General features: G+C 40.2%; 1 protein-coding gene across 1 annotated transcript in view; it reads left to right on the top strand.

Moving 5' to 3' along the window:
• The window catches only part of ZBBX (zinc finger B-box domain containing), a 380,683-nt gene that overhangs the window by 311,953 nt on the left and 43,789 nt on the right, over positions 1-24,941 (top strand). Inside the window, exon 17 of the mRNA XM_082248819.1 lies at positions 19,796-19,945. Within this exon, the coding sequence (XP_082104945.1) occupies positions 19,796-19,945 (150 nt within the window). The remainder of the gene's footprint in view (positions 1-19,795; positions 19,946-24,941) is intronic.

Here is a 24,941-nt window from a genome sequence, read left to right as displayed (position 1 = left end):
TGGCCTGCCGGGCTGCATGCTCGGATAAGGGTCTGGTATGGATTTTGGGGGGGACCCCACGCCTTTTTTTCGGCGTGGGGCTACCCTCAAATTCCATACCAGACCCGAAGGGCCTGGTTTGGAACCTGGGGGGACCCCCACGCCTTTTTTTCCCATTTTGGCGTGGAGTTCCCCCTCAAGATTCTCACAGCGCAAGTCACACCGCAAGTCGGATCATTCTGATCCGACTTGCGGTGCGACTTCCATTCAAATCAATAGGCTCCCATAGGGAACCATTGATTTTGAATGGAGGCAGAAAAAAACGCTGCTAAAAGTGACGTGGCAAAACGTGCAATAACGCCAATGGCAAAAGCTACTGAAAGCACGTTTTTACAGCTGCTTTTTCCGGCGTCAGAACTAGCTTTGACGCACATTTTTTCTAACGCCCCGTGTGCATGGGGCCTTAGGTGTAATTACGATGCTTATACAAAGGAGCAGCAGAGTAAGAATAAACAGCCACGCTAAGGTAAGACATTGTATGATAATTTTTGAATTGTAAACATTTCATACCGTGTAAGGCTCCTTTCACACTAGTGCGACTTGTCCCTCGATTTTGGACCGCAAAATCGCATGACAAGTTGTTTTCCATTATTTTCAATGAGCCCCATTCATATCAGTGCGTTTTAAGTCGCACCGACTTCAAAGTAGTTCCTGCACTACTTTGCCACTATTTGATTGCGTTTTGAGCCATAGCCATTGCTTTCAAAATCGTGTTCAAAATCGCGGCAGTCGTGTCAAAATCGTGCCGCAAAATCGAGGTAAAATCGCGTCGCATAAGTGTGAAAGGGGCCTAAATCACATTTAAGGGGTGACTCCACTTTACTGGGAAAAAAATAGCAAATAAAAAAAAATTAATATAGCATATACCATTGTGACACAAGTCATATTCTGATTAAATGTTATTATAAATAACTAGACATTAAGCCCGTTAAATTACCGGGCGCTAGAACGTATGTATGTAAGTATGTATATATATATATATGTATATATATATATATATATATATGTGTGTGTATGTATATATATATATATATATATATATATATATGTATATGTATACAGTAAAACCTTGGATTGCGAGCATAATTCGTTCCGGAAGCATGCTTGTAATCCAAAGCACTCTTATATCAAAGCGAATTTCCCCATAAGAAATAATGGAAACTCAGATGATTCGTTCCACAACCATTTATTCATAAATCCTTCAGTTTATAGTCCATATAAAAAGATTATAGCATGGTTATAAAACCATAAAATGTCCATCCACAAATAGCCGCTTCCACAAGGGGATTAGAAGCAAAATCCAGTAGGAGCTACAGAGTATCAAAGAGAAGAAAGGCGCCTCTAAGTGTAGCAATATGGTTCCATTTAATGAAGGTACAACATTTAGCAACTCACATGGTTGATGAATAAAACAGGCACATCTAAGTATGCAGGCATCCGGGGTAAAGCTGTCCACATGGACTATCTTCTGCACCGCCGGCTGCCAGTCTGTAATCCTGACCGGGAAGACCACCCTGCAGTAAAGGGATCTGAAAGCGAGGGGCAGCATGGAAGGGATGACGTAGATGGCGGTGAGGAGGATGGTCTATGTGGACAGCTTTAGCCTGGATGCCTGCATACTTAGATGTGCCTGTTCCAATCATCAACCATGTGAGTTGCTAAATGTTGAACCTTCATTAAATTTAACCATATTGCTACACTTAGAGGCGCCTCTCTTCTCTTTTATACTCAGCTGTGACTTGAGGCTACTTGTATATCAAGACATCGCTTGTAAACCAAGTCAAAATTTATTTGAAAATTTTGCTTGTCTTGCAAAGCGCTCTTAAACCAAGTTACTCTCAAACCAAGGTTTTACTGTATATATATATATATATATATATATATACACACACCAAATTTTTAACTGCCAGGCACTGGTATTTATTAAGTATTGTATGCCATGTGTGCCTCATATCTCCCTCACTGTGTGCCTCATACCTTTTCCTCATTACTGTAACCCATTCACTCAGTGCCTCATACCTCCTCCTCAATACTGTAGCCTTCCACTCAGTGCCTCATACCTCCTACTCAGTACTTGGCCCCTCCACTCAGTGCCTCCTACCTCCTCATTACTGTACCCCATCCACTCAATGCCTCATACCACCTCCTCATCACTGTACCCTTCCACTCAGTGCCTCATACCTCATCATTACTGTACCCCTCCACTCAGTGCCTCATACCTCCTCCTCATTACTGTACCCTTCCACTCAGTGACTTATACCCCCTCCTCATTTCTGTTCCCATCCACTCAGTGCCTCATACCTCCTCCTCATTGCTCTAACCCATCACTCAGTGCCTCATACCTCCTCATTACTGTACCCTTCCAGTCGGTGCCTCGTACCTCCTCATTACTATACCCTTCCACTCAGTGCCTCGTACCTCCTCCTCATTACTGTACCCTTCCACTCTGTGCCTCATACCTCCTCATTACTGTACCCTTCCACTCAGTGCCTCGTACCTCCTCCTCATTACTGTACCCTTCCGCTCTGTGCCTTGTACCTCCTCATTACTGTACCCTTCCACTCTGTGCCTCGTACCTCTTCCTTATTACTGTACACTTCCGCTTGGTGCCTTGTACCTCCTCCATTACTGTACCCTTCCGCTCTGTGCCTTGTACCTCCTCCTCATTACTGGGCCCCTACACTCGGTGCCTCATACCTCCTCCTCATTACTGTGCCTCTCCACTCAGTGCCTCAAACCTCCTCCTCATTACTGTGCCCCTCCTTTCAGTGCCTCATACCCCTCCTCATTACTGTGCCCCTCCACTCAGTGCCTCATACCCCTCCTAATTACTGGGCCCCTCCACTCAGTGCCTCATACCTCCTCCTCATTACTGTACCCCTCCACTCAGTGCCCCATACCTCCTCCTCTGTACTGTACCCCATCACTCAGTACCTCATACATCCTCATTACTGTACTCCATTCACTCAGTGCCTCATACCGCCTCCTCATTACTGTACCCCTTCACTCAGTGCCTCATACCTCCTCATTGCTGTACCCCTCCATTCAGTGCCTTGTACCTCCTCCTCTGTGCTGTACCCTCAATTCATTGCCTCATACCTCCTCAGTACTGTACCCCTCCACTCAGTGCCTCGTACCTCCTCATTACTGTACCCCATCCACTCAGTGCCTCATACCTCCTCCTCATCACTGTACCCTTCCACTCAGTGCCTCATACCTCCTCATCTGTTCTGTACCCTCAGTTCATTGCCTCATACATCCTCAGTACTGTGCCCCTTCTCTCAGTGCCTCAATACTGTACCCCTGCACTCGGTGGCGGAGAAGAGCGCGGCTCCGGAGGAAGAGGCCTGTCGGATGATGCCTCTGTCATGTCAGATAATGCCTTCGAGGCATCATCCGACAGGCCTCTTCCTCCAGAGCCACGCTCTTCTCCGCCACCGAGGTGAAGTACTTCTTCCCCAGCTGGATTGGAACGCCAGCCAATCCTGAGGAGGAAGTGAAGTGGGCGGGGATCCGCTCCTGTGTATCACGCCCACCCAGCGCCGGCTGGCCGCCCAAAGTCTCTGCGTCCCAACGGCTGTCCTGGGGCACATGCGCAGTAGCGCATTTCCATGGACACAGGGAAAGTGGACGCAGAGACACATGGCTTTTATTAATATAGATGACCTTTCTTTTTCAAACTGCAGCACTGTAATTCACTGTAAAATGCAATGCAATATGGCTACCTGGGGGCATTTATACACAGATGGTGTACAGAACTCCCCCCAGATATGTAATTTCCTGCTTGAGTGATTGGCTTACTGATTTCCCCAGAAGTCTACACTAAAGCCTTGTACACGCGATCAGATTATCGGACGAATTTCTGTCCATTTTTTGTTGCATGCAAGTCTCAAATTGAAATTGAAGAGGTTACTTTTATACAAAAATTCTCATACGACAGAATTTAACTTGTATTGTGTTCAATTGTTTTGTATGTATTCTTTCGTTTCTGAGCATAATTAGTCTTGCACTACACATTCAGTTTTTGTCGTACAAAAATTCATAATCGGCTGTCAAAAGCACTATACTAACGATCCGAAAATCGGCAGATCGTTCGTCGGACAAAATTTTACTTCCGATTTTCTTATCATGTGTATAGAATACAAAATTGATGTTGTGCATCCCCTGCAACAAAAATTGCATTTTTGGTAAGATAGTCCTGGAGGGAAATCACAGCTAAAGAGATGCAGACTCTGCCGGTTTCCTCATTCGAACCCTGCAGGTGCAGCAGTTGATTGATAGTTACACAGACAAACAAACATCTACTTCTCCAGAATAACAAAAGGTAGGAATCTGCAACAAAGTTTGTTAAAACCCCTGCAATGTACATAGATCACCCAGAGGGAAATATTTTTTTTCTCAACAAAAGGGGAGGTACTGTTTAAAAAAGAATTCATCTAAGTAGCTTCATTGCTTGTTGTGTTCTTCTAGAATTAAACGTCTAAGCAAATGTTTAGCACATGAATATGTTTTAGCCCTGGTTCACTCTGATGCAATGCTGGAAATGCAGCAATTCCTGTGTGTTTCCCGCACCACATAGCAATTGCACTATGTTCATGTGATCTGCTGCGGGTGCTACAGTGGGTACTGAAAGTATTCAGACCCCCTTAAATTTTTCACTCTTTGTTATATTGCAGCCATTTGCTAAAATCATTTAAGTTCATTCTTCTTCCTCATTAATGTACACATAGCACCCCATACTGACAGAAAAACACAGAATTGTTGACATTGTTGCAGATTTATTAAAAAAGAAAAACTGAAATATCACATGGTCCTAAGTATTCAGACCCTTTGCTCAGTATTTAGTAGAAGCCCCCTTTTGATCTAATACAGCCAGGAGTCTTTTTGGGAAAGATGCAACAAGTCTTTCACACCTGGATTTGGGGATCCTCTGCCATTCCTCCTTGCAGATCCTCTCCAGTTCTGTCAGGTTGGATGGTAAACGTTGGTGGACAGCCATTTTTAGGTCTCTCCAGAGATGCTCAATTGGGTTTAAGTCAGGGCTCTGGCTGGGCCATTCAAGAACAGTCACGGAGTTGTTGTGAAGCCACTCCTTCGTTATTTTAGCTGTGTGCTTAGGGTCATTGTCTTTTTGGAAGGTAAACCTTCGGCCCAGTCTGAGGTCCAGAGCACTCTGGAGAAGGTTTTTTTCCAGGATATCCCTGTATTTGGCCGCATTCATCTTTCCCTCAATTGCAACCAGTCGTCCTGTCCCTGCAGCTGAAAAACACCCCCACAGCATGATGCTGCCACCACCATGCTTCACTGTTGGGACTGTATTGTACAGGTGATGAGCAGTGCCTGGTTTTCTCCACACATACCGCTTAGAATTAAGGCCAAAAAGTTCTATTTTGGTCTCATCAGACCAGAGAATCTTATTTCTCACCATCTTGGAGTCCTTCAGGTGTTTTTTAGCAAACTCCATGCGGGCTTTCATGTGTCTTACACTGAGGAGAGGCTTCCGTCGGGCCACTGCCATAAAGCCCCGACTGGTGGAGGGCTGCAGTGATGGTTGACTTTCTACAACTTTCTCCCATCTCCTGACTGCATCTCTGGAGCTCAGCCACAGTGATCTTTGGGTTCTTCTTTACCTCTCTCACCAAGGCTCTTCTCCCCCAATAGCTCGGTTTGGCCGGACGGCCAGCTCTAGGAAGGGTTCTGGTCATGCCAAACGTCTTCCATTTGAGGATTATGGAGGCCACTGTACTCTTAGGAACCTTAAGTGCAGCAGAAATCTTTTTGTAACCTTGGCCAGATCTGTGCCTTGCCACAATTCTGTCTCTGAGCTCTTCAGGCAGTTCCTTTGACCTCATGATTCTCATTTGCTCTGACATGCATTGTGATCTGGAAGGTCTTATATAGACAGATGTGTGGCTTTCCTAATCAAGTCCAATCAGTATAATCAAACACAGCTGGACTCAAATGAAGGTGTAGAACCATCTCAAGGATGATCAGAAGAAATGGAAAGCACCTGAGTTAAATATATGAGTGTCACAGCAAAGGGTCTGAATACTTAGGACCATGTGATATTTCAGTTTTTCTTTTTTAATAAATCTGCAACAATGTCAACAATTCTGTGTTTTTCTGTCAGTATGGGGTGCTATGTGTACATTCATGAGGAAGAAGAATGAACTTAAATGATTTTAGCAAATGGCTGCAATATAACAAAGAGTGAAAAATTTAAGGGGGTCTGAATACTTTTCGTACCCACTGTATATAAAAGTTAAGTACACCCCAAACGGAAGTTCGCAAAATGCAGCGCGTCAGCCTGAACCTGATTGTATGGGTATTAACACCCATGCGATCCGATTCCAGTGCAAATAAAAAAAGCACCTTTTTCATGTGGATACGGTGCAAATTGAGCCATTAAAAATGAATGAGCTTCACTTGCACCACACAAAATTGCATGTGATTTGCACAGGAATGCTGTGTGATTCCTGTGCAAATCACATGCGGTGTGGCAGTGTGAACCGGAGCTAAGGATCTTGTCCTCACCATATACAGTAAGTGTTATATGTACCTGGCATAAAGAACGTTAGATAAGGTCAAGCAGTGTGACTGATGGGAATTAACTCCTAAAATGTATTATTTAATTATCTGTTAACATGACTCATACTTTTGATATGAGCAAAAGCCATGTGTAAGAGTAACCTCTAAATTATATATGTGTTGCTTTTACATCAGAGAGCATAAAATATGTGATCTCTGCTCTTAATATACTTTATATTTTATGCATAGTTTTGTACCAAATGCTATAGACATAAATCATGTTTACATATGTAACCTAATTATGTTTGCTTATGTTATTGTCTTGTTTTGTTGGCCCTGCTGTCATTGAATATTCCAGTTTTTGTGTTCATATTCAGAGCAAATGTCAATATCCGAGTGACATCAGAAGGCTGTACTGCACCGTAGAAAGTACTAAGTGGCAATTATTTGAATTTCATGGTTGACATTTTAACATTAATAGAATTGAACAAATCTGCTGGAGGGTGCTCATGAACAGATTCACTAAAGCCATACAATCCGCTCTTTGCTAAATTATAAGAGAGTATGTTCACAAAAAGAATTTAACACTTGTATATGTTTATAGCTGCAAAAATAATTGTATACCGTTCTGTTCTTCTAGTACTGCCACAATGAGGGATGTGTAATTGTTTTTTGGTATAGCATTCATTTGGAAAACATACTGAAAAGAAAAAGCAGTTTAAAGAGATATGATATGTAACCCTTTCACAGTAACACAAACATGGTGATTCATGTATGATTCAGCCCTCTAACTAGTAGCGTGACATATAAAACATGCATTGACTTGAAATAAAGAGACACCATTGCTGTGCCTTCCCCTTATTGGTATTTCCTATTTTAGCAAACCCTAAATTTGCTTCTACTTCCAAAAATGATATTCCGTTAGGAAACAAAGAGTCAATTTACTTCACTACAACAACCTTATTTGCAATAACAGCCATTATGTTCCTCATCGAAGGCCTGTGAGAAATTAAAATAATGGCTAAAAATAATGATCATAATGGCAAGTAGCAAATGCGTCATATTGTAGTTCATTGAGCCTGCAGGCATTACTGCCCACACATCTCCATACAGCAGAGGTGCCATTACAAGTAATATGGCCCTGATGCAAAATCTGTGTCATATTTATGTACCTAGCACAAAAACACTGAGGCATTCAGTCAGACCTAGACTGGCAGTGTGACAATGATGAGATTTGATGTACGGGCAAGTGGCTTACCTTAAGACGGCCATCCATTAATCTTTTTTTTTTTTTTCTTTCAACAAACAAATTGAACGTTAAAAATTAACCAATTCCCCCATTCACACATTTGACATGAATGGTGGAATCATCCCTGCTATGCAATTATGTTCTGACAGTGGGAAGACTAAGGGACCTTTACTGTACTGTCCTTGATAAACAAGTGGCGAAGTAAGAAGAGCTGCATGGTGGTTAAAGTGTTTCTAAAGACAGAAGTTTTTTTTTTATCTTAATGCATTCTATGCATATGCTGGGTCGGTGACATCACAAAGGGCAGGCCACCAGGTGACATCACAGAGCCCCTCCTGCCCCAAAGCACAACATTAAGGGCATGTGGCCTGGTATGGTTCAGCAGTTTGGTGCTGTCAATTGCAACCACGAGTAAATTTAAATGTGATTTGACTCATTTTGTTTTCTTAAAAAAATTAACATTTGCTGCAGCATGTTCTATACATGCTACAGATGTGCAACTGTACAGGCAGACTAGGGGGACCCCCAGGCACTATATTTGAAAGAATTTTTCATTTTTGTTTCACTTTAAGCATTATTAAAATCACAAATCCTTTCAAAAGGATCATTTAAAGAAAAAATGTTTGCATTAATTCATGTCCCCCAGGCAGTACCCGGACCCCCATACCCTTTTTATGGCCACATTTTTGCATATAAGCCTTCAAAATGAGACTTTTGATTTCTCATGTTCGGCTCCAATAGACTTCAATAGAATTTGTGGTTCGGGCAGAACTTTTCCTCTGTTTGGGAGTTCTGCTGCGAACCGAACAGGGGGTCGTTCAGCTCATCTCTTCATATGAAACATATATATACTCAGACATCAGATCATGCAGCGATTATGGCTTACTTACTGTTCTCTTCTGTTCCTTCTTTGGTAATTTCTAGGGTAATAACTAATGCTGTCAGAGGAAGTAGAGAAAGCCTCACTGTGCTGCCTACTAGCTGACTTGAGGTGTGCTGGTATGGGGGAGGGGGAGGTGCTTCTGGTAGGGGCTCTTTGATTGTGGAAACCCAGGAGCAATGCCTTATTTTTCACTATTCCTTAATCTGGCCCTTTTTATATCCACTTCCTGACTGGCCTATAGCAGATTTACTGCTACAGAGTGGCCGTTCTATGCAGAATCATGTTCATAAATGTGATTCCACACTTCCTGATAGGGGACACGCAGCTTCTTCTGTGACTAGTCACAGCAAAAGCCGATCAGCGAGTGCTGGTCAATGGATGTCCACCGACACCTGCTGATCGGCGAAGAGAGACAGAGGAAGGGACTGACAATACACACCCTGCTAATTACGGACATTCGCAACACTGGTGTTGAGAAAGCTAAGTTGCAGCACCTGAGCTTATAGAGCTAAATTTAAATTGCATGTCAGGCCAACTTTTTTTAAATTATGAATAGAGTGGGGAACACTTTCTGTCTTGCAGATCATGGTTTCGCTAGATAGGAAGCGAAAGAGACAACTGAAGTTTAGGTGTGTGTGTGTTTTTTTTTTTTTTTTAATACTTATTTTGGTCCTCCTTGGACCAATGTACGGTAAATATGTATATCTCATACCTGACCGATCCCTATCTAAGCTACAAATCATTCTAGTAGTTGTCGGTACTACACTGATAGCAGAAGTCTTCAAGGTCCAGTTCCAAGATGCTCAAATTCTGCATAGTAATCACAGGGGGTCATTTGTTCTACAGTGCCACCATTTAGAGAAAGCCTTGTGTTTTTTCAGTATGTGTTTCTCATTAGACGAGGTGGAGAAGCAGGGCGGTCATGTCAAAATCTCCACCTTGTCCAATGTGAGAATGCCCCCTTTTTTCACATTGGGAAGCCGCCCTGTTATGTCTCCCTTGATTGGCTATCAGCAGCATCAGCAGGTTGACTGATAATGATTTTCTCTCCCCAGCTACCCACCGCACGTGACACAGTATGCAGTAGCCTGAGTGATGGATAATTGGGGTTATGTCAGAGGTTTCCTCATAGCTCCATCCACTGATCTCACACTGCAGTGTGGAGCTAGTTCTATAATGTCATGTGACTTTACTATCAAAGGTATTTTGCAATAGGTTATATTCATAGTTTGAGATCTTTAGACTGTTAGTTAAAATATTATACGCGCTTATGATACATAGGAAGATGTTACTGTGGGTTTAATGACGCTTTAAATAACATAGCTTGATATGTGGCTCATTTTGTAGTAGCAAAACAAGTTTGCTTCAATAAAAATGTTTAATCAGCTAGATTACCATAATATTTTAACACATTTTCTTTGTAGCTGAATACATCATCTCAATGCTTGTCTTTTGAAAAATGTGAAGACATACATTTCCACCTTTTTCATCCTTATACTATTTTCACTTTTGAAAGCGAGGAAATATGAGGTGTTAAAGTTTTGTCAATTTGTTTTATTATTATCCTACATGAGCTAAACATTTCACGTTTTTAATGATAGTTAAAATTACATTGGTTCAGTATATTTATATCAAAGATAGAATAAAAAAAAAATATGAATTTTCTGGTTTACCTCTTTTACAGCTATGAATCTGGTACATGAGGTATAACAATTTGGATCAAGTTTGTTTGAATTTAAAACACACCTTGTAATTGTTTTTTTTTTTTATTTGTGAACAATATTTAAAACATGCTGGAGTTATTAGCAAGAGAGCCCAAGCACTACATGTTTTTTTTTTACATCCTGTGTATAACTGATTAAGCCTGATGGTCCTATCTCTGTTAGTTTAAAAAAAGATTTGCTAAATATTTGAAGAATTGCAAAAAGGGCTAAAAGCTGCTCACTATAACCAAGCAGGTTGTTGGTTGCTGTAATAATATCTTCTTGGGGTTCCCTGGTAATTAAACCTCATTTAATATTACCTGCCAAACTTTTCATGAATTGTGTTTCTACTCAAAATAGGGCTTTCAAAATCGAGTCTCCTGAATCTGTGGCTAGGCAATGATCACTCAATTATTTACATATTTGTAGCAAGCAGTAAATTTGTTTCTAAACAATCAATCTCCCACTGACCTTTGTAGCTGTAGATACTGTGAAGCAATACATCATCAAAATTCAAAGCAAAAGCACTAAAGTGATACAAATCCTTTGTGGTATTTGTGGTGCCTCAAGTCAAGGTGGGATTTTAAGGGCAGGAGTAAAGGGGATATCGAAGGTAGTATAGTAGGTAAAATTTATTTACAAAGTATGAATATAAATACAAACATTCATAGTGAAAATGGGTAAAGGCCCATTGTGCCAGTGAGAGAGGAAAAGTTCAGATGTGATAACAAGTGACAAAATTGTGACTTGAGTTGATTTTGGTGATCCTGCTCTGCTGATTCTCATGTCAGAAGACCGGAATAGACGCAGAGGAGGTAACCAATCGGTTAATCCGACATGTTTCGGCCAACTACGGCCTTTATCAAGGATCTGTCACCGATTCTAAAATAATCAAAGAGATATATGGTATCAAGTAATGGCAATTTGAAGAGAACCGTAATTGTAAGGCAAGAGCGCACAATATGTGAGTACATACATTTTAGATATATGTCCACTTCCTAAGGTTGAGCCTTCCCAGAGTTTCTCCAGGAGCTACAGGAACAGTATGCTGTGAGGGTGAGATAAGTAGTTGACTGAGTATACAAACAAAGGGAACCAATGGTTGACTAGTGAGTAAAGTAATAGTAATTACTTGCTGGGCAGAAGATTCTGGTCCAGGGATCCAAATTAGGATTAGATATATGTCAAAAGCTTCCACAAGATTTGATTCTGAGATCTGGTAAAATATGGTAAGGTTGCCAAGAGTAGGTAATTTTATTAGAGTATGTGTGCATTTAACATAGAAGTAATTTGGACTCCTTTCCAGAAAAGTTTCCAGAGTGGTCCTTAGAAAACTTGGTAGGAGAGATCTAAGAAGGCTCTCCTCCAAGTAAAACTTACATTTTGATGTGGAGATTTAGCAGGGTCACAGCATGAGGGCTCCGGGTCCGCCTTCTCCCTCGGTCAGAGAGAGACTGGCAGGCTCAGAGTGTTCCCCGGCCTATAAAGGCAGTCGCGCATGCGCAGTGAGCGCTGCGTGATGCTGTCTGGTATTGTCCATGCACGGTGTGGAGAGCGCTTGCGTGCAGCAAGAGCGCATCCCCAGAGACCGTGCGGACGTGCCAGTGAAGGCCGCCGACACAGTGCGAGAAGCCGGATCATCCCCGAGGGGATGACAGGAAGGTACGAGACCGACCATACGGGTTCAAGTGCCCCGATCCATAGGGATTCGGGGCTACCTGTGCCGGGAGTTCATGGAGTCTGGGGTTGAGGCTTGAGAAGTGGATATAATATGGAAATAAGAAATATATAGTAACAAGGAAATAATCCCTAATAAATAAATACACAATAATAAATAAATTAGCAGCATAGAGTATGCAGAGGAATTTTCTGTGGGAGAAGAAGGAAGGGGGGGCAAGGGGGGGGGGGGGAAAGTCGGGCTCCAGAGATTGGTCACATAGGAAACAGTTGGAAGATCAGTGAAAGGAGGTCCATATCCTAGGAATAAATCATAGTCAATTCAGATTGGATTTACAATCTGATTGGGTCAAGAATGTAATAATCAGAGTCAAAGGTGGACAAAAAATAATAAAGGATGATTAATGAAAGAAAAAAAAAAAAAAATAATAAAATGAAATAAAATAAAATAAAAATAATAATAAATGAAAAAAAAAAAAAGTAATAAATAATTAAAAAATAAAATAAAATAAAATAGAAATAAAAAATAATAAAAAAGAGAGTTTCTAGTCCGTTTTTCCGGAGGCAAAACCTGGAAGGAATGGGCGGAAGCTTTGCGCTTCGTTTAATCCAGGTGGTATGGTAGCTTTGAGTCTAGTGATCCAGCGCATTTCCAACTGTAAGAGGGTCTTGTTCCAGTCACCGCCCCGAAGTGGCACATGGATTCTATCCAAGGCCATAAAGTTTATTTTAGGCATTTTGTAGTTGTGATGGTACGCTCTATGTCTACCCAAAGGGACATAGTAGTTGCCAACATGCATGGCTTGATACAAATCCTTATCTCAGTTCATCTCATCCTGCTCCCTCTCATAGCAGTGACCTTGCAGCCTACCACCGCTCTTATATCCAATGTTAACACAGGGCTGGTGGTTAGGGAGGAGGGAGGAGGGAGCAGGGTGAGCAGAGCTGTTGAGAGATAAAGACATCAGTGTTTCTACTATGATTTTGTGGATTAATTACTTCATGGTGTATGCAGGTACAGAGGTCAGCAAGGACTAATTTTAAGGCAGTTTTATTGATGGTTAATATACAGTATATTTATATTAAACTTGAATATCAGTATCCTGTCCACATATTTATTTAAACCTCTAGAGCTTTTTTAGAACTCCTATGAACACCCCCCCCCCTCCGCCCAAAAAAAGAAAAAAGAAAAATGCAAAATATTGGTGTGTTTTTGCTAAAGGAGTAGAGCATTTCTACATTTAATTTTTACTTAGCTAGTAAATGAGATAAAGCTAAGGAAAAATTATAAAAATGTGCAAGTAAATTTTAAAAATAGGATTTATGCTCAAACATGATATTCTAAGCTAAGTGAAAATCCCCTGGAAAAAAAAAAAACTTAACAAGCTCTACTTTCTTAGTAAATCAACTCGATATTCCTGACATTCCGAATTAAACCCAATAAAAAGGTAACCTCTATTTAGCACCTTCACAAAAGTCAGCAGAGCCTATGTCTTACCATTCCAACAAAAAGAAAATCATCTATATAGCAGCAATAACCAGATATCAGATTACAGTAGCGTGAACTGTTAAGAATGTCTACATTTTGAAATCTGACAAAAAAATATAGATGCTTATGATACTTCCATCAAAATCCCTCAGGTTTGTAAAAACAAAACAGTTTGTCAGGCAGATATTTATCAAAGGTAAAAATAATTTCTAAAGAAGAATTTCTTGTGGGGTGGAGGCGAAACCAGGTGTACTCGCTCCTAAAGACGTTCGCTATTATTGACAAAATGCATTGGGGAAAACTTCTGGTGATGGCATGTCCTTGGAGCACACTACTGATTACAAGCAATCTATGTAAAGCATTATATAAGTGTATATATTAAATGGCATTTCTCTAGGTTTTTCCTTCCTTTTTCCCATATCTGTCACATACTTCTCTGTGTGCAAAATAAGTAATGGAAGCTGTTTATTGAACAGCAATGGAGTAGAGTTTGAGTACTGAGAACATCTATCTCTGGGGGCCAATAAGGGTGAAGTACAACCAAAGCTCGTTTTTTTCACAGGAGTGCAGTTCGTTTTGCACTCCTGTGACCCATATTCAGCAGAGAGTGGGCTGAAGTCCGCTCGCTGCTGACGTCACAGAGTTCGTCCAGGCTCGGATTACAACACGACCATAGAGTTGGGATCTGCCCACATGTCTGGCCCAGCACCCAGCTCATCCTGTCGCTAGAGAGCCTGAGTTGGCCTCTCCCACCCCCTCCACAGCCCAGCACTCCAGTGAGTGAGGAGGGGGCAGAGCAGAGAGCTGCTGACTGACTGTTGTACTATTATCTTCAACATAGGCGTGCTCAGCCTATGGCATTAGGGTGTGCACCTCAAACCAAAGCTCAAACACATGCTTGTGTGTGTGTGTGTGTGTGTGTGTATATATATATATATATATATATATATATATATATATATATAAACAACACACACTTTTTGGGCCAACCTTGGGTTCATATTGATTTGTACAGTATATATATATATATATATATATATATACACACACACACACACAGTATACATACACAGTATACACACATACAGTATACACACACACAGTCTACACACACACAGTCTACACACACACACACACACACACACAGTATACACACAGTATACACAGTATACACACACACACAGTATACACACAATATACACAGTATACACACACACACAGTATACACATACACAGTATACACACTATACACATACACAGTATACACACACACAGTATACACATACACAGTATACACACTATACACATACACAGTATACACACACACAGTATACACACACAGTATACACACATACACAGTATACACACACACAGTATACACACTATACACATGCACAGTATACACACACACACAGTATACACACACACACACAGTATGCACACTATACACATACACAGTATACACATACACAGTATACACACACACAATATACACACTATACACATACACAGTATACACATACACAGTATACACACAGTATACACATACACAGAATACACACTATACACATACATAGTATACACACACACACAGTATACACACACACAGTATACACACTATACACATACACAGTATACACATACACAGTATACACACACAGTATACACACTATACACATACACAGTATACACATACACAGTATACACACACAGTATACACATACACAGTATACACACACAGTATACACATACACACCAGCACTTTCCATTTAAACATCAGCTTGATTAAATACACTGCTGCTGCCCCAATTTCCTGGCATGCTGGTACTCGTAGTGCTCCAGCAGCTCACTGACATTAGATATGGTAATGCAGAAGAGGAGGAGGTGGGCAGGTAATGAGTAGGGAGGTGTAGCAGAGATTGGGGGAGAAGTTTAGAGAATATCCTCTCTCCAGAATCAGTGCACTGCTACTCACAGAAAAGACAACTAACTGACTCAGAGACAGGAAGAGAAAACACAGCCCCTCCCCCTCCTCGGCAGGGTAAGTACTGGCAAAAATACATTTAGATTATCTTCCCCAACTTACCTTCTAAAGGCTGCAGACTGTGTACTCTCCTCTCCTCTCCAGCAGTCAGCATCTCCTGCTCAGATATCGAACAAGGCGCGCTGGGGAAGGGGGCGTGTACACTTTGTTCCCATTGGCTGAGGAGGCAGCAGAGAGGCGGAGCAGCTATTTTTTTCAGTGAAAGGAAGAGTCGGGAAGAGTCTCAGACAGTGAGACTCGACTGAAAAAAGTCAGTGGTGGCGCAACGGACCCGGAAAGGACCGCTCATGGACACCAGTGTCCGTGTGCAGACACCTTGCCGACCCCTGGACAGGGGAGGGTGATTAGGGTGTGCCTGGGCACACCCTGTGCGCATGCCTATGATCTTCAATAGTACAACAAACTTTTTCTTTCATTTGCCTGAAACATCATTATTTGCTATCTCTATTCTGGCCTTACAGAATCTCACAAAAGTGAGTATACCCCTCACGTTTTTGTAAATATTTTATTATATCATTTCATGTGACAACCCTGAAGAAATGACATTTTTCTACAATGCAAAGTAGTGAGTGTACAGCTTGTATAAGAGTGTAAATTTGCTGTCCCCTCAAAATAACTAAACACACAGCCATTAATGTCCAAACCGCTGGCAACAAACGTGAGTACACCCCTAAGTGAAAATGTCCAAATTTGGCCCAATTAGCCGATTTCCCTCTCTGTGTCATGGTACTCGTTAGTGTTACAAGGTCTCAGGTGTGAATGGGGAGCAGGTGTGTTAAATTTGGTGTTATCGCTCTCTCTCATACTGGTCACTGGAAATTCACCATGGTACCTCATTGCAAAGAACTCTCTGAGGATCTGAAAACAAGAATTGTTAAAGATGATAATCAATAAATTATCAGCGCAACCAACTAGTGAAAAAAACAAAGATGGTATAAACAATTGAAACAGCAAATTAATATAATCCCCAGGCTGCTGCAGCTGATATATGCGATCTTTGACCCTTTATGGGTCTGTGGCTGAGGTGAGAGACCAATCTAGCCGGTGGTGGGATATATGCACAGCGGTGTTTGTGAAGAAATTTTTATGATTTTCTTACCACCTTTGTTTTTTTACTACCTTGTTGGTAGTTTCTTATTTTCACCTTTATTTGGGCACTTATGGACTTTATTTTAGACTCTTTTGATATTTATTACACCATCAATATCACCTGTTTATATATTGATTAAGTATTTCTGGCGCAGCACTTTTAGAGGTATTTGCATAATAATTGTTAAAGATGGCCTAGGCTATAAAACATTGCCAAGACCCTGAAACTAAGCTGCAGCACGGTGGCCAAAACTATACAGCGGACAGGTTGCACTCACTCGAACAGGCCTTGCCATGGTCGACCAAAACAGTTGAGTGCACATGCTCAGCATCATATCCAGAGGTTGTCTTTGGGAAATAGACATATGAGTGCTGCCAGCATTGCTGAGGTTGAAGGGGTGGGGGGTCAGCCCGGTAGTGCTCAGACCATACACTGCATCATATTGGTCTGCATGGCTGTCATCCCAGAAGGAAGCCTCTTCTAGAGATGATACAAAAGAAAGCCCGCAAACAGTTTGCTGAAGGCAAGAAGACTAAGGACATGGATTATTGGAACCATGTCCTGTGGTCTGATGAGACCAAGATAAACTTATTTGGTGCAGATGGTGTCAAGCGCGTGGTGGCAACTAGGTGAGGAGTACAAAGATAAGTGTGTCTTGCCTAAAGTCAAGCATGGTGGTGGGAGTGCCGTGGCCTGGGGCTGCATGAGTGCTGCTGGCACTGGGGAGCTACAGTTTATTGAGGTAACCATGAATGCCAACATGTACTGTGACATACTGAAGCAGAGTATGATCCCCTCCCCTCCCTTCGGAGACTGGGCCGCAGGGCAGTATTCAAACATGATAATGACTCCAAACAAACCTTCCAAGGTTACCACTGCCTTGCTAAAGAAGCTGAGGGTAAAGGTGATGGACTGGCCAAGCATGTCTCCAGACCTAAATCCTATTGAGCATCTGTGGGGCATCCTCAAATGGAAGGTGGAGGAGCGCAAGGTCTCTAACATCCACCAGTTCCGTGATGTCGTCATGGAGGAATGGAACCTATGAAGCTCTGGTGAACTCCATGCCCTAGAGGGCTAAGGCAGTGCAGGAAATGAATGGTGGACACACAAAATATTGACACTTTGGGCCCAATTTGGACATTTTCACTTAGGGGTATACCCACTTTTGTTGCCAGCGGTTTAGACATGAATGGCTGTGTGTTGAGTTATTTTGAGGAAACAGCAAATTTACACTGTTATACAAACTGTACACTCACTACTTTACATTGTAGCAAAGTATCATTTCTTCAGTATTGTTACATGAAAAGATATAATAAAATATTTACAAAATTGTGAGGGTTGTACTCACTTTTGTGAGATACTATTTATATCTTAAGTTTACCTTAAGCCTATAAATCCAAATAAAATCCAGATTAGGAGACACATATCTCATCCTTGGTGCCAGTATATTGACAAGGTTCCAAAATCAGTTCTACCTATGGTTATAAAAAGTATTAGCATTAGAGTTTACCATTTCTGGAGTGACTACACTGACAGGGAAGTGAAAGGGATGGGAATACAGAGCAAACATGGGACACACAACACAAAGCACACACATCTTAGAATGCATTACAACATACATACGACACAATGACAAAGAAAACCACTCCTGGTGGAATTTATTAAGAATTATGATAGTGATGGCAATTTTTTACGAAAAACTTTACATATTGTACATTCACATCAGTTGCTGTGCTCAAGAAGCTTACAATCTAAGGCCCCTATTCCACATGCATTCAAAAACATGCCTGGGGCCAATTTAGACCAAAGGCAATTAATCTACCAGTATGTATTTGGATGTGGGAGGAAACGTCTAAAGCAGAGGGAGACCATGCAAACTCGATTCAAGTAGTGTCCTAATTGGTATGAGGATCTTTGGCTGCAAGGTTAAAGTGCTAACCACTAAGCCGCTGTGCTGCCCATATGTAAACAACATTAAACCAACTTAGTGGTCAAGTGATTGATGTATAGATACAATGGAGCATGTTACTAAATATTTTTCTAACTCTACTCACTGTGTGTAGGGTGGGCCCACACTGCAGCCCTTTTGGGCGCACTTATTTTCATGGTCATACATGAAAATTGTACTCTAAAGCAGCTCATGTAGTACCTGACTCACCTCGCTTTATATTCCTTACACCTTAAGGGCGAGTTTGTTACTGTTACCATTACCCGTCTCTGTTGTATAACCCTTCACGCATATGTTTTGCTTTACTCTGTATGCTTGAAAAAATGTTCAATAAACTGTTTGCTAAAAAAATAAAAATAAAAAAAATAATATTTTTCTAACTCATTATCGTAAAGTAATATAGTTTGGTCTGAATTACTGCCTATTAATGCAGACTTTGCATCAAAACACAAAGTACACTGTCTAGTTAGACACTACCCCCATTTCCCCCTTCCCATTGAAGAACCCCACATTAGAAAAACCCACAGAGGAGAGATATTAAAAGGGCATACTTACTTTACCCCTTGCCTGCAGTATGTAGGAGGGTATGGGTTATCTGGAGAGATCCTGGGAATACAGAGGATCCCAAATTCTGCAAGAAGACAATCTATTGCTGTTAGTATTAGTATTGAATTGGGCATAAAGTAAGAACTTCAATTCTGACCAAGCCATGCATCTATGTTTTACTTATTTAGTCAAATGATTAGATAAGACAAGGTTTCTGCAATGTATCATACACACAAGGAATGTATTACTTATTGGCAAGTTACAGTATCAAATTGCTGAAATCAAATGAAATGAGACCCAATAACACACATTTCTCAGGAATGAGTGCAAAATAATAAGGCAAAGCCCATATAATTAGATTATAAATGGTTGAGATATGAAACACGAAACCAAAAGAGTTGTGTATACTGCAATGTTTCATGAGTAGTGTGCTAACTTTACCATAATATTACCATATTTATACTCATAGTTTGCTCTGTAGAATTCTATGTTAAATAATTATTTAGGAGTGTACATAGATCTTCGGTGTATATATTATGTATATAGTTCTCTATGAATCACTAATACATACAGTCGTTTCTTATTTTCCCTCCACTTAGGTAATAACTACTGGAGACCAGAAAGCAGCTTAAGCAGCTTTGCAGATGAAACTGTTGTTGAAGATATTATACTTAAGGCTCAGGCTGAGTACAGCAACCGTATTGTAGACCGCTGTGCTACTCCAAGATATGTTAGTCAAAGAGTAACTGGTGAGTACACTTAAACCACTTTACTTTATTAATAAATATGTGAAATATTTAGGCTAAAGAAAAGTAAAAAATCAGTTACTTAATTCTTCAAATAATATAGTTTTGAAAATATTGATTCATATTTAATCCTAGCATAAAGCAAATACAGTTTTGTTTTTTTGTTTTTTATTCGGGATCAGTAACTGCTAAAGTGCAATATATAGTTACTGTCAAGCATTCCTTTTATGAAAAATTTTGGCTGTAAAATCCCCCTACCTACGTTATACATGAAACGGCATAGTATCATATACATTAGTTTGTGATATGGATAAAGAACAATTGCAGTGGACTACAAGTCTATTCAGTGCCAATCTGCAACAGGTTGTTATTCATACCAAGCAGTTTCAGTAGCCCAAGGTACTTTCATAACTAAAATGAGCATGGCCTTTTTAAAAATACTCTGAAATTAAATATTTAGTTTTGCTTAGATACATTTGCTTAGATGAAGTCAGCTTCATGCAGACTGTGGAAAATAAAAGGAATTTATGAGAAAACCCTTTTCTTGTACACTCTATAAACACTTTTTAGTTATATGCTGTGGCTTTTGTGTCTCGAAATGTATTCAGTGGATAGTAACAGCTAATGCTCAACGTCAGGCAAGCAGCTAAATGCACAGTTGAAGTATGTTTCCCTACCAAAGGATTTGTATTTCTGTCTATCCAGTTCTAAAATGTATGCAGCTCTGCCACAGAGCACAGCCCAGTCTGGCAGGGGAGGAGACCCAATTGTTCTCTGCTGTAGTTCAGTAACACTTCTCTCCACCCTCAGCCTATGACAGTGAAAAGAGAGGAAGTAGACTGGTGAACTGTCACTTTTCTTTCTTCTCCTTTCATTATGTTCCTTTAACTGCAGCACCAGCGATTGGCTCCTTGTGTTGCTTCTCCCTCCACCATTCTGTGCTTTGCTGTACAGGGACTACATGAAATCTATAACAAGTAAAATAATTTTATTTACTCTGCTTGCTTGCAAGCATTTTTTAAGGTTATATCAATGGCGTTTTATTTTTTCCCCGGAAAGCCCAGGTGCTGCGTACAGTCATTCAAAAATGTATTAAAAATTTTTCGAGCTCAAGGTCTGCTCAATACCTGCTTACGTAATATGAATGAGTCATCAGTATATCTCTGAAATGCCACAAAACAAAACTAAAAAACAGGCTTTGACTACACCAAAAACTCATGCCAGGGGAAAAAAACCCCAAGAAACTGGTAGAACTCACAAACAGAAATATCTTATATTACAAAATCTATTCAAATCAAAATTTAAAGAGAAAACAAACATTTAAATGTTTGGCCAAATATAAGAAGCTAAAAGAAACAAACCAGCACCCTCATATAAGGTATCACTACTATACCACCCATTGTCCTAGTGTGTAGCTCATCAGAAATGATAATATAATAAATTGGATGTAACACCCTGCCATTTCAGACATAAGCTTCAAGTGACCTGATACGAGTTGCACAGTGCTCCATAAACTCCCCTCAAATGAAAAAGTTATGATATATTTGCAACTGGACTACGTGTAACTCAACAAGTTGCACAATATTCCATAAAGGTTAGATCCCATCCATTGAAATAGTAAATAATATATTTGCAACTGGACTGTATATCACTCTACTCAGTGTGCAACAGTTATATTTTATATACTGTATGGTTCTTCAAATGGCAATGTAAGGATCCATGCCAGTAATATACAACTCCCGTCAATGAACTGTGCAGTAGAGCCAAGTCTTCAACAGGTTATAGAAGATAAATCATTCACATACGAATAAACCTATACAGACACATGGCATGTACATTCATGGATCCATTCGTCCATGAGAAGAAAAAAATGCAACAATTTGCAGTCACCAAAAGCTGTTCATCTTTACATGCTTCCCACAGACACATCCATCAACTTGTGCGAGGTCAAAATTTGATGTGGGATAAATTCATCCACAGTTAGCATAGGTACAATTTCAATGGGGCTATATACAATGCGCCTCAGCATCAACTTAAGATATATATATATATATATATATATATATACACACACAAGCTGTATGTGATATCTATTAATCCCAAGGTCTAAAACTGCATGGATGGATTCTTTCAATGCGCTCTCATGAAACATATATGAAAGCATTTTAAATGTGTTTTTTCTTTTAGTTAAAATATTTCTGTTTGACAATTCTACCAGTTTCTAAGGGTTTTTGGATTTCTTAATTAAATATTTTTTTAACCTGGCATGAGTCAAAGTCAGGTTTTTAGTTATGTTTTTCTGCATACAGTCACCAAAAGACATGAATGACTGTATATGGTTGTGCTTAGGTATATGCTGATGCTATTGTACACTTGAGTATGGAGCACGGGATGCCAGTCCATAAGGGGCGCAGGGGCGCCACTCCACCCCCCCCCCCCCCCCCAAAACAGCACCCCCAAAGTTCATAGAACAATTTTTTTTAAATAAATGATAATATGACTAACATTTTTTAACATTTTAAAGTTAAAAAATGTTTGTCGTATTATAATTTATTTAAAAATAAATTGTTCCACTGTTTGGGGCACCGGACTAATAGCTGTCTATTAGCTCCTTCAGTTTGTAACAAACACATGATTAGAGCCTGAGGCTCTAATTGGCTCATTTGACGTTGTCCTTGGAGTGCAGAGCACTGCGCCCTGAACCCTGCCAATTTGCTTTTAGCAAATCAAAATTCCCTGTTGCGTCGCTTCTAGTTTCCGGCGGCCAATCAGGAGGCTGAAGATTTGGAACACGGAAGCCGCCGGGTATCAGGGGAGCCATAACACCCCCTCCCCCCAAAAAAAAATGTATACACCAGCCGCCACTGTTATGGAGTACAAATGTATGCTAAAATAGGTAATTTTGTATATGCCCGTATGTAAGCACCAGTGTATACCCAAGCTGTGCATGTCTACAGGCCACTGTATATAGCACCCGGGCTTTCCAGCAGAGGAAATATGCTGACATTTACATTTCACAGGTTTAGAAGACTAAAAGTGTATCTGCAGCATAGACATGCTTCTATCTATCTATCTATCTATCTATCTATCTATCTATCTATCTATCTATCTATCTATCTATCTATCTATCTATCTATCTATCTATCTATCTATCTATCTATCTATCTATCTATCTATCTATCTATCTATCTATCTATCCCATATTCCATTTTATTCCATGTATCTCTTTCCATCTTTATCTTTCTATCTCTTTCTATTTAGCATGTGTGTTTATTTACTTTTGTATCTCTGTCCAGTCTTGCTTTTTTGCTTTATGGCATTCCCTGCTATTGTAATCTATTCATTTGGTTTCCAGCAAGCATATAAATGTTTTCTTTGTAAAATGCTTGTTTTGTTACATACCTATGGCGCTATTGCAGAACTAATTACATTTCATATCCCCATAAAAGTTGCCAGTTTAGCATGAATATTTATAAGAAACTGTGATGAGTTTTCAGAAAATCCTCAGCATAGTTTATAGTATCTATAAGTTCCATTTCAAGGGTGACCTTTGAAAATATTTAAGGTATGATCACTTTAATATGTTTCTTTGCAATATACAAAGAATGTTAGCAGAACTGGTTCATGCGTATTTAGACCTGCAGCAGCAGCTAGTCATTTTTATGCATTCATTTTGATGTTAGGAAATACCAAGTCCTTAGGCTAGATAGGAAAACACACATCCGCTCTCTTACTTTACTTTACTATAGAAACATGTCTCAAAGGTTCATTACTGTATTTAAGGAAGTCTCGTGGCTTGCTTCCAGCATGGATGACAATTAAAGTCAGCCAAGATAGCAAATATATTTCCTGCTGAATTTATTCACAAAGGTTGCAGGCCTTCATCAATTCTTTCAAGAGAACAGCAGCTACTGCGTTTTATGTTCAGCAGGCTGTGCTCAGCGAGGACCTTTTTATATTTAGAACCTTCATATCTCTTCTGGTCTCTTTCTATTCTTTGTTTGTATACTTAATGTGACACCAAGCCAAGAAAATTAGTGTTTTCACTGTTATCTTCCCGCAAGAGTCAGAGTTTCACCGGAATATAACATAGCTTTGATAGAAGTACTGGTGGTCAAGTGCCATGTGTGACAGCATATTATAATGCCTGGGAGTTTGTATGATGTGTTTCCTGCTAGAGAAAGAAAGAATTCCTGGATTTTTTTATTCTTAGCCATTGTTCTTGTCTGTAGTGATAAGTACTGTGATTTTGAGGTACTTGACCTTTCTGTAGTGATCTCGCAAACTAATTATAGTGCTCATTTTACAAGGACTTGTATGTGACTTTCAGAACCATAAATAAACAGTAATAATAATGTCAGAAAGAAAGGACACAGGGGGGAAATCACAGAGGTTACAGTCATTAGTAACAAAATGTTTGCGTGTCAACATAATAATCTTGCAAACAATGGGTTTTATGAAATGTGTTCAGTTTATATGGTTACTAACACATCCAAACAGAAAACTTCAAATGCAAATGTCTAAACTAGGCAACAATTATAAATACTGTATGTAGGAATCCTGGAATGGGAAATGTATGCAATCTGAATTCAATAAATGTATTGATAATAATAACTAAAAAGTCAAAGCTGAACTCCAGACAGAAATAAATATAACACTGGTTAATTCAGTTTTGTTTAAATAAATTAAAAAAATGCATATGAAATGCAACTTTTGTAAGTGTTTTAAAGCGGTTGTATACTGGAAAAAACAAACAAACAAACCCTGCAAGACAAAGGCATAATGAGCTAGCATGCATCGCATACTAACTCATTATGAAATGCTTACCTTAAAACAAACCCCCCGACAAGGACCCCCGGACACCGCTGTGGGAGCTGACATGATCCCTCGGCATCGCTTCCGGCGCTGTGAGTGGCCGGAGCCGCGATGACGTCACTCCCACGCATGCGCACGGGGATTAACTTTCCGGCAAGGAACTCTGAAGGTCTGCCGGACCTTC

This window comes from Pelophylax lessonae (genome assembly GCF_965119305.1).
Source record: "Pelophylax lessonae genome assembly, chromosome: 3".
Classification (NCBI taxonomy): domain Eukaryota; kingdom Metazoa; phylum Chordata; class Amphibia; order Anura; family Ranidae; genus Pelophylax; species Pelophylax lessonae.
This window is presented reverse-complemented; position numbering and strand designations above follow the sequence as displayed.